The sequence below is a fragment of the Canis lupus genome, chromosome 14, assembly GCF_011100685.1.
Source record: "Canis lupus familiaris isolate Mischka breed German Shepherd chromosome 14, alternate assembly UU_Cfam_GSD_1.0, whole genome shotgun sequence".
Lineage (NCBI taxonomy): Eukaryota > Metazoa > Chordata > Mammalia > Carnivora > Canidae > Canis > Canis lupus.
The window spans coordinates 30,365,941-30,385,229 of NC_049235.1; the positions used below are offsets into that span (position 1 = coordinate 30,365,941).

General features: G+C 36.0%; 1 protein-coding gene and 1 long non-coding RNA gene across 3 annotated transcripts in view; one reads left to right on the forward strand and one right to left on the reverse strand.

Annotated features, from left to right (window-relative positions):
- MEOX2 (mesenchyme homeobox 2) overlaps positions 1 to 7,262 on the reverse strand; it is a 65,885-nt gene extending 58,623 nt beyond the window's left edge. Inside the window, exons 1-2 of one of the 2 annotated variants that reach the window (XM_038556989.1) lie at positions 6,903 to 7,262; positions 5,733 to 6,538 (exon numbers count right to left, since the gene is read on the reverse strand). In XM_038556989.1, coding sequence (XP_038412917.1) covers positions 5,733 to 6,246 — 514 coding nt within the window. In that variant the 5' untranslated portion in view covers positions 6,247 to 6,538; positions 6,903 to 7,262. Of the gene's footprint in view, positions 1 to 5,732; positions 6,700 to 6,902 lie in introns of those variants that run through there. The other variant, XM_038556988.1, reaches the window with a different exon arrangement.
- Positions 7,263 to 8,277: 1,015 nt separating this feature from the next.
- The window catches only part of LOC102152416, a 34,869-nt gene continuing 23,857 nt past the window's right edge, over positions 8,278 to 19,289 (forward strand). The window contains exons 1-2 of the long non-coding RNA XR_005369490.1: positions 8,278 to 8,469; positions 9,028 to 9,090. This is a non-coding gene — a long non-coding RNA (uncharacterized LOC102152416). The remainder of the gene's footprint in view (positions 8,470 to 9,027; positions 9,091 to 19,289) is intronic.

Below are 19,289 nucleotides of genomic sequence, written 5' to 3' on the forward strand. Positions count from 1 at the left end.
TGGTTGTTTTGTATCTTAAAATACTACCTAACACAACTTACTTGAAATAAATTCCTTACACTTTTATAATGTAAATGAAAAACCATTAGAGAAATGGGCATTAGATTTAAATTAATTCTGTTTCAACACAGGTAACCCAAATTGAAGGCTAAGACCCAAATGACCTTTACCATTGTAAGTTTTACTCCATGAGAGCAATAAAATATTCTGCAAGTTTTTCTCCAGTTGGATTTTGAACCTCACCGATGACTATGATTTAGGAGTAGTGTAAAGTGTCGCAAGTAACTTTTCTGTACTGTGTTCCTCCATCCCTATTTAGACGTTTCAGTTTAATAGCTATTCCAACAGTCATATGAGTATCATAACAAAAATAGGAAAATTGTTAGTGCTTCATTTTCTTTACAACCTTTACAGAAAGCTTATCATTGATAACTAAACCATATTAATGATTAAAACACATAATCTAGAAAAATAAGCTGTGATAATAAAATGTTATTTATTTATTTATTTATTTATTATTTTTTTAAATAAAATGTGTTTTATTGCTTAAATACATTAAATAGGAAATACATCATACCTACCTCAATTTCTAATTTGTGGACTTTGGTCTTGGTTTGTATTTCATCTTTTTTTAATTTTCTTTTTATTTTAACCACTAGAATCAGTTACCAGTACCATACCACAGCAAATATAATTTAACTGGCCACTCAAGAATTAATCCTTCTTATTTTATGATTTCAATCAAGGGGGAAAATGCTACTTCTGATAGTCTCACTTCATGTGCTAATATACTTTCCCAGAAATTGTTTTATTATTATAAAAAAAATTATAGCAAAAATATAGAAAACATGATAGAGATAAATCATCTACAACTATTAACTCAACAAATATTAAGTAATTCCTGAATGTATTTTGTTTTCTAATAATTTCCCATCCTTAACGGTCTCATTTATAGATGTTTCTAATCATTATAGCAATGCTTAGAAAAGAGACATGCTCTGAAACTTTAGAAATGAACTACCTAAGTGAATAAGGTCTAAAAACTAAAATATATTATTGTATTATATTGGTCTTTCTCATTTGAAAAGAAACTCTAAAAGGCGCTCACATCTTTGTTTCTGGCTGCCATTTTTAATACAGTTAATAAAACTACCCAGTATATATATATATATATATATATATATATATATATATATAATTATTATAGTAAATGAATAAAATTGGCACCATTACCAGGCCAGGTATAAGAAATAGATTTATACACGGCCAATTTTTATATTTATTCAGCTATACATTAATCCATAAGTTATTTCTCAAATGAAAAAAAAGTTAGCTTTTCTATTAAATATGGAATTAGTCTCCCAAATTTCCCTGAATCTGATGAAAAAGTTTATCCACTTTTGCGATTTCATTTTTGTTTAAAATTAATTTTTTTAGTGTGTTTAAGTCTTATAATAAACATTATGTTATTATACATGCCAATGTTGTGATAAAGGGTAGATATTTTCACATCACACAGAGGGAAAACAGAGTAATTCTCAAAACTTTTTTTCAGTTTATTAGTAGAGATCAGCTTACAGGGCACCAACATAATGGTTTCCATTGATAGCTATTATAAATAAAGATTATAATTTCAAATATTTGAGTATTGGGTTTTTCACCAAAATGAAAGTATTAGCAGTGCCATGACTCGCATTTAATGCTTTTCCTTTTTAAAGTAACTATAAATAAAGATAGTCACAAAGATCTTGAAACTATTGCTATTTGCATTCTTCCTTCCATTCATTGGTAGCTTTCAACAATAAAGCACCTTAATTCTAAAGGGACTGCTACTCTTGACTTTTTTGAGTGTAATCATTTGAAATCACTCATGTAGGTCAATGGTTCTTAGAATTTTTTTCATGTCAGGTCACCATTTTAAAATGTTCACACGTAAAATTAACCTACTACTACAAAAAAAAAAAAAAAGACTTAAATGACATTTTTTATTCCATACATTTGAGACATTAAATTTGTTCAATCAATATTCTTCTTTAATTATCAGGATCCAATAGACTTTTTTTAAAATTCTAAAGCAAATGCTGAAAAGCCATAATCCAGTAACACAGAGATGAGTAATAAAGTATTTTTTTCCTTTCAGAAAACATGATACTTGAAATATCTAAAAAAATATATAATATAATACCAGTGTTAGGGTGGAGAAGACATTACCCTGTATTTAGGTTCCAGTTTATTAAGGTAATACTCATTATTCTGCATAGCCAAGCATATAGACAGATATAATTTGACAGCAAATATTTTATGATATTGTAGCTAATAAATATTTGTCATTTTACAAGAATCTAATATTATTCAAAACCTTGTAAAATCCATATTCCTAAATCATTTCCTTCCTTTTTAATATAATTTTGATTTTTAAATAAAATGTATACTTATATTAATTCAACTCATTTGAATACGAAATATTTATAAGTTTATACTGTATTTTACCTGCATAAGAACTCAAGTTAGATTGACTAATTTGTTTTAGTTATTTTAGCTAAAAATTGGACAGTTTATACCTACTAGTACATTGCTTGAAGAACAATCAAATGTAATTGAAGCCAAGTAATTCACACTATTTATAGAGTTTTTTTTTTTCAGAATCACCTGCTTTGTATAGATTGTTTTAAGTGCAGTTGTAAAGTTTTGATTTTTAAGAGTTCCTTTGAAGACGTCGCAGATGTTGGCTTTGCTAATAATGCTGGAAAGCATGGCAGGTTCAAAGTTGCAAAAATGTTTAACACATATAAAAATAACAGTGTGCTTTTCCATTAAACTCGGCTATTTTCAATTGTCAATAAACTATAATGGAAGCCCAAAGTCCATAAATATTTGTTTCTAAACCCTCAAGCTTCTTGAGTTTGCATATGTGTGTATTTGGGAAGAGAAATGCATGTAAAGGCATACTGAAAAATATTACACATTGTAGTTTCAGCATCATTACCATGGATAAAAATTTGGGTTATTCTTCAATATTTTCTGTTGCCTAAAGTTCTATTTGAATTTCAACTTCACAGGGCCATGCACACATACACATACACATATATTCTGGGTCTTATATGCAAGGATAAAGAATTTTGGTTCTGACTTTGCCCTGGATTTATGTATTACATTTACTTTCATTATAAATACATAGTAATTATAAACTTCCTAACAAAATATAAGTAGTCTGTTCCACGCATGATATGACTTTCGTCTAATACAGTTTTAAAATTTTGAAAGTTCAGAAATTAACCTAATTTTTGGAAATATTGAAATATTAAAACTGTGCAATAAGCAATGAGAGATATATGTGTTAATAATATGCCAGAATTATGTGATCTTCTACATTGCTTTAGTTTCTGCTAGATCAGGATGCCTTTATAATTCTATGAAATGAAATAACTGTAAACATAAACATGGAAGACCAATTGAAATATCACAGGAGAAAGATATCTTGAACCTAAATCTATCGAAAAATCTAACAAATATTAACTCAAATAGTGAAATTACCAAATTAAATTTACGAGTATACATATATTTAACTGGAACCCATTGTGATATTTCCTTTTAGTTAGTCAAAGTGTTCTTTAAAAATATCCTACCATGAATAGAAAACTCTCACTCTAACTTCCCAGTGATTCTAACCTTGGTGATGACTAATTATATTTCCCACTCAAGATCAATTGATTAATACTTTATGTAGCAGATGCAAATTTTGTATTTGTTTTTCCAGTACTCTAATTAGTTTCAACATGTAAATATAAACTAATTTTGCTATATGGTCATTTTCCACCAAAAGAGAATAGCACTATTAGTATAACCAGTTTTCTTAAGAAATTTGTTATCAAAATACTTTAAGGGAAGCAGTTCTTGGGTCTCACTTTTTTTGTTTCCCACTAACCAAAATAGTATGTGCCTATATGAAAATCCAATTTCCCCTAAGAAGCTTAGGTGCATTGATTCAGTCCAGGAAGGAAAAGAAACAGTCCATCACAGGTTTTTCACTGCTGAAAGTAAAATGAACAGTAAGAGCCTCTGTTAATCGCAAAAATGGACCGACCAACCTGAACTGGGATCTGCTTCCAAAAAAGTTACATTGATATCAAATGCTGAGCCCAGGAAATGGAACACTGTATTTTAAGAGATTTTTTTTTTTTTAAAGAAATGAAGATGGAAACCTTAGTGCTACGGTTAACCTTTCAACTCTGTCTTAAAAGTTTCGCTTATAGTTAGTAAAAACCGTTAAACGTGAATAATACTGCTGGTAACTTTCTTAGATATCAACTAATTTGTGATGGAGCATAAAAAGTTCACCCTTGACCTTGGAAAGTAAAAGTTAGATTTTAAGTGTGTGATAGAAGAATCCATCTCTTACTAACGCTGAAGAACAACTGATACCATTGTTGCAGAAGAACACGAGATACGCAGCTCAATCATTGCCATTTACGTGGGATCTTACCTAAAGCATTATGAAAAACAAACATCTTCCAATCCTTCGCATCAATACCTGTCATTGCCTTCTAGGACTGTTAAACCAATTCCACAAAAGAAGAAAAATGTGTAAATATTATATTAAACAAATGACACTTTCCAAAAGGGATGGAACGCAGGGCACGCTGTAGCTACAGAAGAAAATCCACAAGTCCCTTAATTGTAAAGTATCTCTTAACAATTGGACGATGATACAGATTGTGAAGGGCTTTAAGGAGTTGCTTGGAAAGCTTTAGTGTCTGGGATTGCTACAATTTACTTGGCAGTCTGCGCATTCAAGCATCTGCATTTAGTAAGGTTCGCTTTTGCGTGGCCACTCAAGTTATCCCCACATAGATCAGCGCCTCCTGCGCGCACCCTCGAATACCAGCCTTAAGCACGTAGAGAACCAGCACTACCCCGGCTGCTGTTTGTTTCCAAATACTTGCCTCCAATAATACTCAACAGAAAGATATTTTACTTTCCACTTTGAAACTCAGATTCCCTATTTAGATTAGCACCACACGAATACAACTACTATTAAAAATCGTTTTTTTTTTCCGCAAGAGTCTGAGCATGTATTTATTTACCGTTCTTTGACACATTCCTTAAAATCCTCTGAATTCCTAGATTGTCTCCTTCCCCAAGAAAGGGATTTTTTTTTCTTTTTTTTTACCATTTGGAATAGGGTGCTATTTAAAGAACTCTGAAATCAGAATAAAAAAAAAAAAAAACTAAAACTTTTTTTTTTTTCTCATACGTTCTGCCAAGTTCCACTGCAAGTTCCAAATATTGTGCAATAATTTGGAAATCCAGTTAACGATGGGAAAAATCGAGCCAGTCGGAGTCGGGAACTTGCAAGGGAAGAGTCAAGGAGCGGCACCCGCACGCACGCCCAGCGGACGCCGCAACCCCGGGTGCGCTCCCCTCCCCACCGCTCAGATGGAAGGTCACGCTTTGCAATCGATTTCACGTACTGTCACTTGTCCTTTTTTCTTAACCCTCTGGTAAACTAGTTTGAACTTTGGAGAGCTTATCGCTGTTGGCTGCAGTGTTGCCCTTGGAGAGAAACACGTGCCCCCAAATAACAGGACCAAAGCAGCCCCCGCCGAATTTGGCGGCGCGGAGCCAGAGAGGGCGAGACGCGTACCCTATTCCCCGCCGCCTCACTGTAGCGCCAGAAGCTTCTCTGTCCTTTCCCCGCCCCCTTTCGCCGACCGTGCCCGGTGCGCTCTTACCTGAGCTATCACTTTTCCTTTTGCCGCCACTTCTCTTCTCCGCCTCCGCGGGTGACAGCGCCTGGCGGCCGTAGTCTCCTGGCGCGCACGCGGCCCCGGTCGGGGTGCTGGAGCCCAAGCTGGAAGAATTGGAACACAGGACCGGCGGGCTGCTCCCCAGCTCCGGGGGCCCTCCCGAATCCGGCTGGAGGCAGAGGCTGTGACGAGCCGCGCTCGGGGGGGAGGACATCTGCGGAAGGTGCCAGTTGGTTTGCAGAGCTTGGTGCTGCTGCTGCTGGTGGTGGTGGTGGTGGTGATGGTGGTGGTGGTGGTGCCCCCTGTGATGCTGGCTGGCAAACATGCCCTCCTCGTTGGGGTATCCCGCGATTATGCAAGACGAGGAAGAAGTGGAGAGCTCGGGGTAGGACATATGGTCAGATCTTCCATGGAGGGCGAGAGAGGACTGGGAAAACGGGTGCAAGCCTTGCGCGGTGGCGTGAGGGCTGCGCAGGCAGCCAAAGAGCGGGTGTTCCATAGCATGCACGTCTCAGGTTCCAGGCAGAAGACTTCACGATGGTTCCGAACGCTACCACCCTCTGTCACTTTTCACTGGAAACCGTGTGTTTTCCCCCTCCCAAACAAATTTTACCCGCCGTTTCTGCAGAGCTCGGATAATCCCGGTCCGGAGCCCTAGCGGCCAGTCTCCTTTACATATAAACACTCGGACCTGGAGAAGCTTCCCTTCGAGCTACTCAGATGTCAAGAGTAGGAGAGGTTGAAGCCAAAAGAAGGTGGTCCCAGAGAACTGCGTTCAGGGGGAAACGGCTCTGAGAGGTTATAAATAGAGTGTAATGTGAGCTGGGGGCTGGCTCAGGAGCCCGGAGCTGACCACATGCAAACTCCCTCCAAAACTCCCGCTCAGTCTGCGCCACGCGCTCCCAGTTCCACTTCCTATCTCCGGCTGGACGTGCGCACTGCGTCCACGCCCGCCCGCCCTTGCCAGCAGCCCAGGCTGCGAGCCGCGCGCCTGGCGCCTGAGCCCGGCCCGAGCCCGAGCCCGAGCCCGAGCCCGAGCCCCAGCCCCAGCCGCGCGGACAGCGGCTCTCCCCGCCCGCCGGGCCGCCAAGGTGCCCTCCGCGCCCGCCCGCGCACGCCAGCCCCAACTCTGCACCCACCGCCCGACCCGCTCACTTCTCTTGTCACTGCCACTCGGGCGCTGTCACCTGCGGGAAAGCTCGGGGTACGCCCGGCTCTTGGGCTCGAAAGGGGAAGTAGGATTACGGAAAAAAAAAAAAAAAAAAAAAAAAAAAAGATTAGTTTGGCGCGCGCTCAGACAAGTTTTTCAAACTCTGCATCGACTCGTGCCCAGGGCGCAGCGGCGCGTCTAGCTTTTCGCAGCTGTTTTCTCCGTCCGGGTGGGTGGTTACCGCGCTCGGACCCGGCATCCGAGGTTTCTGGGAAGTGCCCCGCGGGTAGGAAAAGGGCCATTCTCAGCGCCGAAAAGAGAGAGACCTGCTGGGGTGCGGGGGACAAAAGCGTGGGGGCAGCAACAGTTGCAAGATGTCCCGAGACGCTGGCATCCTCACCTGCGGTGCCAGGTGGGGGTCTTTCTTCTCTTCCTATCTGAGTATGCCTTTCCTGCTTTGTTTGCACAACGTCCTTGCCCTTGCTTTCCTGGTCCACGTCAAATTCCTAGCCATTTGTCAACCCAAAACTTTTCGGGCAGGAAAACCCGAAGCGCTATCGCCGTGGTGACATGTGATGCGGTATCTTGCAAGCACATTTCCAGTCTTTCCCCTCAGGAGTCAGCTCATGTCCCCTCGTCTCCCTCCAGAAATTCACCTTCTCTTCCGCTCGAAAATAAATCAACTAATGGCACTGCTTCTGGCTCCCCCTTCCACCCCCCCCCCCTCCCGCGCCTGCCGCCATGGTCCCATTTACAGGGCAAATATTACACTTCGATAACCCCCAAAGTTCACCGAAACTGGGCGCTGCTTCAGATCTCCCTGGTTCCGCTCTCGCATCATACAAAATTAGTTAGAAGACTTGCCGTCAGTGAATCAGTGAGTAGGCGCGGCGGCTGGGCTTTAACACTGCCACTTGCTTGAGGGGTGACACTGTCTGCTGGGGGCACAGTCGTTTACACAAGGCAAGCGAGCCGCACTGAATGAGCTACAGAAACAGTCAAGTCCTGTCTGGGACGGTTCGCATCAGAAGATTGGCGCTCACCTATGCCGCCCAGGACCACAAACATGCCACCAGCAGTGTAGCCCCGTTATTTTCATTGTCTCACGTGTCCAGAGGATGGGGACCAGGTCTTTGAAGTTGTTAATGGGATTAATGAGGACAGCAAACCGGGCCAGCCATCTGGTTTGAATTAGGAAAAAGTATTGATTAATCTTTGAGAAGTGTCCCCAAGGCAGAAACTTTCCCTCAACTAGTCCCTTCAGGTTTCAGCCTATCTCCCTGGTCTTTTAAGCCCCACTGCTGAATAGTGGCCTCTCAATAAACCTTTACATCCGTGTGAAAGTTCGAATTGTTTTCCATTGCTTAGAGGTGGGATGGGGTGGGGGTGATCAGGAATTCTGAGATTTGTAAGCGCTGCTTTCTTTAACGGAAATTGAGCCCTATTTTGAGGGAAATTAGTTTTGCAGACTTCGTTAAAAAAAAAAAAAAAAAAAAAGCTAAAACTTTTGTTCACCAGCTGCTCAGCTTTTCAGTCTGGGTCTGAGCTGGAACCTGCTGCAAGCTTTTGACGGTAAGACTTTCTTTGCCGATATGTTTTGGGAATCTAATATTGTTTTAGACTTCGAAAGGGGGTGTTCTTCAGGTTGCACGTTTCTAAGGGTTTTAAGCACTCCCAGGATGGCGTCCAGGGCTTAGATCTTAAGAATGTTTCTTCCTGCCACTCCCCACGCCCTTGGCTCTTTAAGGAAAAAAAAAAAAAAAAAAAAAAAAAAAAAAAAGGAGGGGGTATATTCTTCTAATATGGTCGGAATATTTTTTGAATTTTCATTGTGTTTATGGTTTCAATATGTGCTGATATTAAAAGTTGAAGTACAAAGAGCAACACTAAACTTCCCAAACTTGAGCAGCTCCTCTATAGGGATTATGGGTGAATGCATTAAAAGCTTTATCCAAAGAGAAATTTAGGCAACCACCTCCATAAACAGTAACCAGAAATATTTACATAATATAATGCTGTCTACTAAAAGCATTGTGGAAAAAGTCAGACAAGGCTAACTTAAAGATATACTAGATCTACAAAGATCAACAGAAAACATCCATAAAGGTCCCCTTTTGGTTTGCATTACAGTGGTTTAGAGGGAGCAAAGCAACTGAGAAATGAATGGATTTGAATTTAACCAGTGTGCTTCAGGTAACTAGCAACTAACAAACACAAACTTTTCATCTCCAGGAGCTGTCAATTCTTGTTGAACCTGCCCAGTGATTGTGCTGGTTTTTTCTCACTTACTGTGTCAGATGTTAACAACATGTCCAGAAATTTCTCTACAACCTGCCTCAGTCAGCCTCTAGAACTATGGGGGCTAGAAGTCTGGGAAAGCTAGAAAAGATTGGAAAAAGGAGTCTCTTTGAAAAGCACACAATTAAAACAAAGCTAGCAGGAAAGGTCTTTCTAATTGAAGACCCAAAATACACAATATCAATACAAGTGATGGAAGTCTAGATTTCTAATAGAAAGCATAATACAAGGAAAATATTATTTGAAAAAGTGTGATTCAAGGAAGAAGACAGTCTTGATGCACTCAAGAATTAAATATTACTTTATTTTCTCTAAATTTCCAAATATATATTATTCCATAAAGTTTTTTTTTCAAAATTTTCATTTCCTTGAATATTTGGAATAAGAAAAAATACTGATTTTTATTCTCTAGGCCATAGAAAAAAAATTTTAACATCGTAACAACAGGAAAAAAGTCCTAACATTTCCTAAAACAGCTACTTCAGTGTCTACATCTTTCACCCGATATTGAAAGATGCCTTTTAATATTTAATGACTAATTATATTAAGAATGGTAAATTTTTCAGAATTTATAGAATTTTAGTGGCTTTCATTTTAAACTATAAATAGTATAGTGTTTATCCTGTATTAAATAATATACTTGAATCTTCCCGAGGAACATTCTATTACTACAAATATTTCATGCGATGTTTTGATATCAAGCAGCACATTGTAACAAGAGCTTGAGTGTATGAATAATGTAAGCTACTAATCTTTTCTAGAAAACATAATCAAAACTATTTAAAGCGTGTCCTAGGCTCGTTAAATTTGGTAAATGTGTAGATCTATTATTCCTTTTGCTTAACAAAATGATATTCAATAGTAAAGGCAGAGACTCTTTTGAGTTAAGATTTGTTTATTTTAAAGAGACTATAACTTAAATTAAGCAATCTGAAAAATTTGTTTAAATTTTAAGAATTATGATGCTTCTTTTAAGAGTTGCCATCCTTGTGTACATTTGTGACGTGAGGTATGATGGGAAAAATATTTAAAATTAAGTATGATCTTTAGCTACAGATATTATAAACTTTGCCTTGCATTTTATCTGCCAGACAGATTTATCTTGGTAGCATATAGTTAGGATATATGGATTTAAGTTTGGAAAGTTAAACTAAAGTTGGAATTTGTTTCTGAAAGTTTTGTTATAGAAAAATATTTTTTCTGCTATATTTCTCCAAGAAATAGGAGTTATGCCTTTCTGTTGATTCTTCTGAAATAAAAAATTTTGAAAATGTATTAAAATATGCTAAATAGCCAATAGTAAGTTATGTGATTTATGATGCACTCCATGTTTAAAAACTAAGGAACTGCCTTTCTTCAGGAATTATGCATTTTAATATTTCAGGAGCAATCTTGGTATGGCTAATGCATGTTATTTGGTGACTCTATATACTTTTACTGATTTTAAAGTAAGTTGCTATTTTTATGTAACACTAATTCGTGCTTTCACAATAAAATTTGTTATGTTTCTACATAACTAAATGAATACTTAAACATTACTTCAAGAAAGTGTAAAGTGATACCCAATATTCTGTTTTCCTAATTTCTGTCTCTTCCTACATAGTTGTATGATTTCTTTCCGAAATTTGTAGTTTTCTTCGAGTATCATAGAATAAATAATGTTCAGAAAACTGGCAAGAAATATAGATTATGACTGATTAAATTTATAAAATGTAATTAAAAGTTCAAAATATATGCAGTCTTTCATTATTCCAATTCCTTAACACATATATTTTATGAAATTCCAATTACCTTTTTGTGTATAGTAGGGAGTGTTAAAATTAAGAGACACTGACTACCTTCTCAAGCTTCAAAAACTTCTAAATGAACTTCCTTTTGTCTACTTGTTTTAAAATCAGAATTTTTAACAATTTCCCTATAATGCACAAGGGAAATAGTCAGTTTCTACATTTTCATTTGCATTCACCTTGTATGTTCTTTTTGTTGATAAATGTATGCATCTCAAATTGCCCCCTGCACATATCTACCTGTAAGAAGTAAAGGCACACTAATGCAAGACAGTTCCATAATGAAATGCTATATATTACATTATATATTCTATACCATCAAACTTATAAGCATTAAATTTCTACCCAGAATTTAAGGGAAATAAACCATTTATTTCTCCCATGTCATAAAAAGCAACATTATACTTTTAAGTGGACTGAATTTAGAACAAGTTCATAAATCTTGGAGAAAAAAAAATTCAATCAAAACTAAACACAGGAATTATAGGTAAAACTTTAGTCTTCTGTTTTAAATTTTCCAACTTGAAGAGTTTACCATGACTAATGTAATTTTGGCACTATGGTAGGTTATTTTTATGTGTTTTTATTTTTCATGCTTCATCAATTTGTAGCATGTTTTATTCTTAAAGTGGTTCTTTCATTTTGAGCTTGGGTTTATGATTTGAATCACTAAAAATCTCTGTTTTAGCTTGTTGGTATAGCTCTCCCAAAATATTTAATTGCACACTCCAGTTTTATATGATTCTGACTCAGCAAAGAACCACCAGCTGCCTTTGATATCAATGCTTTTATTTGTAGGAATAAAGGAAAAATGTTGTGTATTTGTGTACCAAACAAAATAGAAATTTAAGGCAAAACACATGATCTCTTATAACAAAATATTTCAAGAGTTTAATATTAGTACCTTGATAAACTCAGATGTATAAAAGATTTTGAGAATAGGGAGACTTTTTGATCAAAATGAGAATGAAAACGATTAAATGACAACTATCTGCTTATGTCTCATTTGTCTAAGGAATTCGATGACATAAATACAAAATAGGCCACGGGAAAACCAGAAGAAGGTATGTAGTAGATAAGTCAGAGAAATAAAACAAGCCAAAATACATGAAAAATAGTTCTATATTTCATAATATAAGCATATAATTCATAAGCCATGTACCCTTATGATAATGGTGAAAAGATCCCAGGTACATGTTTTAGTTTAATTGGAATTTAAAAAAAAAAAACTAGTAATCACAAAAGTTTTTGTTTAAATATATATACACACATATCTAGCATTTTTTGATAAAAGAAATACTAACAAAATACTGTTATTCTGAGAAACATTTCCAAGTAATCACATACATATAATGTGAAAGTTAGGTAAAGATGAGGTCAATGCCTGGACATGTGCAGGCTACTGAGTGTCTAAAATTCTGAATCACTGCTTTCTTGTCTTACAAATCTGTAACCTGAAACTCATTGTAGTCAATTTTTTCCTAAATTTTATTTATTTTTAGGGGATGATTTCTGCTAAGTTGGGGTAACAGTATATGTGACGAGAATAAAGCAGTTTTCAAAAGCTTTCAGTGGCTGAGAAAAAAAGAAAAAAAAGAAAAAGAAACCTATTGGGCCAACTGCATCTTAGAACACTTCAAAGTACAAGTGATTCCAATAGAATCAAACACTAACCAGAACCCAGAAGGAGTATCAGTTCTGAGCCCAAGGGCCCGGCATAAGGCAATTACTCATACCATCAGTTAACAGTTGTTTTCACCAACTAAGGAGACCTGTGATCAGAGCGATGCTTTCTCTATGTTACATAAGAATGTATAAATACTAGATGAAACTTCTTCAACACAGTGACCGCAGAAGATTCTTTCCTCCTACTTGGCCTATTCATTTTGCACGATCCTTGCCTAATAATCTCAGAGTAGCGGGAATCACCTTCGTCCAACTCCATGTTTCTAACGACTAATTCTTGAGGGATAAATAACAAACAGGGAAACAGAGCTGTGACTAAAAAAGTCAAAAACAATCCTGGAATACGTTATGATAAATACAGTAAAACTTAATTACTGATCTTGAAAGTAAGCTACACAGTAATGGGAAACCTGACAGTTCTTTCCTCTAATTTATAGCATTTGTAGTGATCTGCAGCAGCATTTCTGCAAATAATTTATTAAAGATAATTATATGTACTGGCTACAGGGAGGTTCATGTTTCTATGAAGACATAAAGTCAATTTAAATAAATTTCACCCATAATCAAATACAGTAACACCTCTACTTATTGCAAATAACTTTAATATTTCCCTGATGTAGTAAATACAAAGAAAAAAATGGTACAGTTTTGACTTTTCAGGATAATTGTTACATTTTGCTTCATAACAGTTCTCATCTGTGCATCAGCATTACCTGTCAATAGCTTATGAAATGCCTGTATTCTCCCAAGTTTTGTTCTTAGTCAAAATTTATATCCTATACTGTCCAAGTGAAAAGCTGAGTCCCTTTGGATTTTTAAGATCAGATTTCCAAATATGTGGCATATCATCATCTCATAGGCTTTGCCAAAGCAGATACCCACGTGGCAACACTTGGAATTGTTCTTTCAGGCCCAAAGATAAATACATAATTAGAAAACTCTGTAAAAATCTCCACTGTCTCATGTGTGGTGACAGAGCTGAATGAGTGTCTTTTAAAAAGACATAAAGAAGCACACAGAAGCTAGTAAATGTTACACTCTGCAAATATAAAGTTGTTGAATTAGCTGTTGGTGTTCCTCTTTCTGAAATAATATTAAAGACTTGCCAATCCATGTGCAGTTCCTTATGTAGAGTCATTTAAAAAAATAGTTAGCAGATGCCATTATCATCTGGCATTTGTGACCAAATGTAATATAGACATGGTTAAAACAAAAAAGTGGGTAAGGTTCCTTGCACTGTACTGCCAAATCCAGTGATCAAATATGGCTATATCCTACTTCAGATTAAAAGGCCCATGTCAGTCTCTCTCTAAATGACATCACTGCCAACTCAGTTGCTCAAGTTAGAAGAACCCACCCCCCAAAAGCACCTCCCTTTCTACTCTTCCCCAATATGCAATTAATCATCAAGTAGAATAGTCTCGATTCTGCTTTAATATTCATTAAATCCATCCTTCTCTCCATCACCAATGCCACTGCTTTAATTGGGGCCCTCACCTTTCTTGCTTGGATTACACAGGACTCCCAGTTGTACTCTGCTTGCCTTGTGCACTCCTCCATCTCCAGAGGCAGGAGGGAGAATTGGTTTGAACCTTAGCTCTGTCACTTTCTGTGAGTGCATTAATTTACTAATGCAAGAGAATATTATAATGAATAAATGACAATGTTGTGAGTGTACCTAAAAAGATGCCTAACAAAATGTGGAATAAAGGTACATCATGTGGCTGTTGAGCATTTGCAATATAACTTTTCCAAATATATGCTTTAAGATTAAAAGACTATATGTGAAATTAATAGTTTTATCCTGATTGCAATTAAAATAATTGTTGGATACACTGGACTAAATAAAGTACGTTACTGAAGTTAATTTTCTTTCTACTTTTTAAATGTAGCTACTAGAACATTTAAAATTACACATGGGGCTTGCACTGTATTTCTCTTGGATAGCACTGATCTAGAGGATGCCACTTAAATTTTTCTCTCATTCCCAACCCCCTTGCAAATAGGTACCAAATTACATATGTATCTGTCAAAATGATGTAGGGTTTGAAATATCTCTGTAAGTTGAACCTCTTGACCCCATGATTAGGAGCTTCACAATGTGATACAACACATGGAAACCTCCCGAACAAAATCTCAAGGAAACACAGGAAATTCCTGGAGTGGCAAAACATCCTATTTGAAGACATTCAGTTATTCCTTTGTGCATCAGGAGTATCATTATTAACCAACTGTTGATAAGCTTGAAAGAGTTCATTTAGCAACAGTCTTTACAAAGAAAGAAGAGCCATGTGTATTATTCAAGATGGACTAGATGAGGTTGTTACAATGTGTTAACCTCTATCTCTTAAACCTTTACAATAGTTCTTATTCCTACAAATTCTGATACAAGATGGTGGGCTCTCCACGCAGCAACTGATTTTGTGAATTAGTCACCTCAATATGTTTCTCCAAAATACCACAGCAGGGAAAAGAGATGTAGAGGGTTACACACGTGGTCTTACATACTTTGATGCAGAGGTGATATATATCAATAGTTTGTAGGTCAGAACCAAGCCTAGTATACCTATAAGGGGACTGAGAAATAACCTAAAGCACACAGCTATTTTGTGAGCAGTAAATGTTTCTGCTGTATCAGGCATTATCAAACTTCAGTTTGCTCCTAATAGGCCTAATTCACTCGACCAAACAATATATTCCTGGAGTCTTCTTGGCATCTTATGTGTCTGGCACAGAGTAAACACTCAATAATTATACTCAACAGAGCACTTAGAGCTGCAAGTTTCACTTTATCAGTAGGCTTTAGTGCCCATCGAGCTGCTATCAAAAAAGTCTATCTGTTATATAACTTCAAAGAAAATTTAACTGATAAATGTTCAGCCCAGCTTCAGTTTTTGTTTTGTTTTGTATATTTTTGCTTTGATTTTTGCACTGGAACGGAGAGATCTCTTCCTAGTTTTCATTAGAATTAGAACATTTGTGTCCATATGTAGTGAAAATGGTTCAAATTCTTTGGGGGAATTTGCCTTCAAATGTCTATAGTCATATTGTGACACAAATCTTTGTGTAAATGAGATTCATTTGCTGTCAAATACTGTATTTTCAATCAATACTGTCCATTCTATAATGGCTCACAGCACAGACTTTGAATATGACACCTTGGGTTTCTTTGGTTTTGTCACTTAATAGCACTTTGATCACACCAAGACTAAGGTTTGCTTACCTAGGTTTTTTTTTTACCTAGGTTTCCTCATCTCTAAATAAAGATGTTTCTATAGTTTCAGACTGACAAATGATATAAACTAGAAAATCAACCTAAGTCTAGTAAGTATGTCTATAAATAACAAATATTATTATAATTTTTATTATCATCAAGTCTTGAGGATCTTATACTATCTAAAAAGGAGTTCCTGTAAAAAAAATTTGAGAGTATTTACTTATATCTAGCCATTCATTCCACTTTTCCTCCAATTTATACTCTAATGATATCTCATGACATCTTATCCCAGAAAAAAATTCCATAAATGTCTGTTGAATGAGTAAAAAATGTTCTAATGATAATTGTAACTTAATTATCTCAACATTTTATATTTAATGATCAAATGTTCAGGCTGTACATTTTTCACTTGACTTTTCTATTTGCTCCAAAATATGATTTAAAAAAAAACCTGTTCATCATATAAAACTTATACTGGGATGAGTGACAAAAACTCTTCATTATGGCCAAAGGACTATTAATTTCTAAGGAAGAAGCTACATGATATTGCTTAACTAGTACGCTGAAATTAATTTATAGTAGCATTTGATACCTTTTATTTTAGGCTCTACTGGATCTAAATTTGTTTCAGAGATAATGAATATTTCTTTAATAAGAAATGCTTAGTAGCACAATAACAACTGAATTAATCTTACCTTCAATTCTATTGAAATATGTAATTCCCTCAACTCCAAACAATAAAACATAATAGCAATAAAATATCCCTGAAACAAATAACATCCTAGGACTTAAAATTTAATATCTTTGTATATAACTGATGCTTGATTCAAATATGTAGTATATATAAATTAGGCTAAAAGCTAATTGTTACATAGGTAATGTTCAGATACTGCTATATCATCTATACCTGAATAATATGAGATAGCTATAGTAGATAAATATGAACCCTATCTTATTATTCTGATTAAAATACATATTATTGTAGAACTGAATCTCTTCCTAATCTCAGAAAGGTTTTGTGGTGATTTATAGCAAAATCTGACATAACAAGATAATTTCACATAAAGATACGAAAACTTTCTAGAGTGGTCAATATTATCAGATAAGTTCTCTTAAAAAAAAAAGGAAATTTGTTACAGAAATACAACTCTGTAAAGTGACCGGTAAGAAGCACAGAAGTTATGACAAATACAGGTAAAGAGGCCCTGGTACACCTGCTTAATGTTTTCTCTTCTCCTCACAAGTGTGTGTGTGGTACCTACAAAGAAACAAAGGGTTCTAGAGACACAGTCTGAAAACCACTCATCTTTAATATATACAACCGGTCTGATAAAATGGCCCTTGAAATGCCACACCTGTGTTTCCTTGGTCCATTAATTTATTCGATAGGCATATTCCTGGGCAAATATTTGAGCCACATTACTTGCTTTATTTTAGTTTTCAAATTTCTAGTTATTAATCCTTCAGATTTTCTAATTTTTTAAAAAAGATATAAGATCATATTGTCAAAAACTATATGTGTAGAAGTATTTTTAGTGAAGAATATTCTAATTTAATAATCCTGTATTTATCAAGAATACAGTTAGAAAAAAACAGCTATGTGAGAAACATCTCCATAAGGTATCAACAGCATATACTATTTAATGGAATCCAAAAAGGACCTCATTGTGATAAGCACCGGGTATTACATGTCAGCGATGAGTCATGATTGATGAGTCATAATTGTTACTTCTGAAACTAGTATTATAATACATGTTAACTAGAATTTAAATAAAAACTTGAAACAAACAAATAAAAGGATCTGATCTGTATAGAATTCAGTGCTAGGAAACCATATTATCAGATAGGAAAAGGAGAAAGGACACACATTGCTAAATCATAAAGGAAGAATATATATGATCAAGAAATATAAAATACTGCATGCTTACCTATAATGAACATGCAAGTTAAAGAAGATAGCATTTTCCACCTACCAAAATGACAAAGTTTAAAAAACAAATTGGTGGGACGCCTGGGTGGCTCAGTGGTTGAGCATCTGCCTTCGGCCCAGGAAGTGATCCTGGAGCCCCAGGATCAAGTTCCACATTGGGCTCCCTGCAGGGAGCCTGCTTCTCCTCCCTCTGCCTATGTCTCTGCCACTCTCTGTGTCTCTCATGAATAAATAAATAAAATCTTAAAAAAAAAAAACCAAATTGGTTACTGTGATAAGGATTTAGGAAAGTAATACATCTCATACACTACTGGTATGCATATAGTTAAAACAGCCAAGACGAAATTAGCAATACATAAAAGATTAACTTTTGATTCTATAATTCCAGATGAATATATTCAAAGTTAATTCAGAATTTTTATAATCAGATATATCAAAAAGTTTGTGTATAACCAAGTCTCTGAAATAATATTTGTTGTATTGAAAATATATATCAAAAAATAAAAATTCATTAAACACTTTATGGCAAATCATTATGATAAATACAGTGCAAGTATTAAAAATTATGTTGTAGGGGCAACTGGGTGACTCAGTGGTTTAGCGGGTCTGCCTTTGGCTCAGGTTGTGATCCTGGGGTTCTGGGATCAAGTCCCGCATCAGGCTCCTTGTGGGGAGCCTACTTCTCTCTACATATGTTTCTGCCCCTCTCTCAGTGTCTCACATGAATAAATAAAATCTTCAAAAAAAAAGCTGTTTTATAATATTGTGTAATGAATATATATCAATTTTAAAATCAAGAAAACATTTTTATTTCTCTACAAGTAAAAGGTGTCCTGTGAAGTAGAAAAAGCCTTTGTGGTTTGAATAAACCATATGTGTGTTAAATAATTCCATTATGTATAGACATACTCATCACAAAATTATTGATTGGCTGGTAGTTTATGTCAAATGCACTGATTATCTTTGCTATATCTTTGCCTTAAAAACTACTACTCAGATTGGCTGGGTGGCTTAATCAGTTAATAGGCTGCCTTTGGCCCAAGTCATGATCCCTGGGTTCTGGGATCGAGCCCCGCATGGGGCTTCCTACTCAGTGGGGAGTCTCCTTCTCCCTCTCCCATTCCCTCTGCTATGCTCTCTTGCTCTCTCTCAAATAAAATCTTTAATATATATATATATTTTTTAACTATTTCTCTAAGTAACATCCATTGCTCCAAAACTGTATTATTGTGGTATCCCCAATTTGCAACTTATCTGAAACCAAAACAAATGTAAAAGATCCAAATGTCTTCCTACACGGTATGGTGAAGCATATGGAGTGCATCCACCTAAGGCTCAGAGTTCACACTGGAGGCTTAGCAGTATCTGGAGTACAAACTAAAGTTTGTCTTGGACAAATAAAGACCTTAATTTAGGTTTTAGTTACCATACATTTAAAACCGATTCTTCTCCCATGTATGAAAGTAGAGATTGG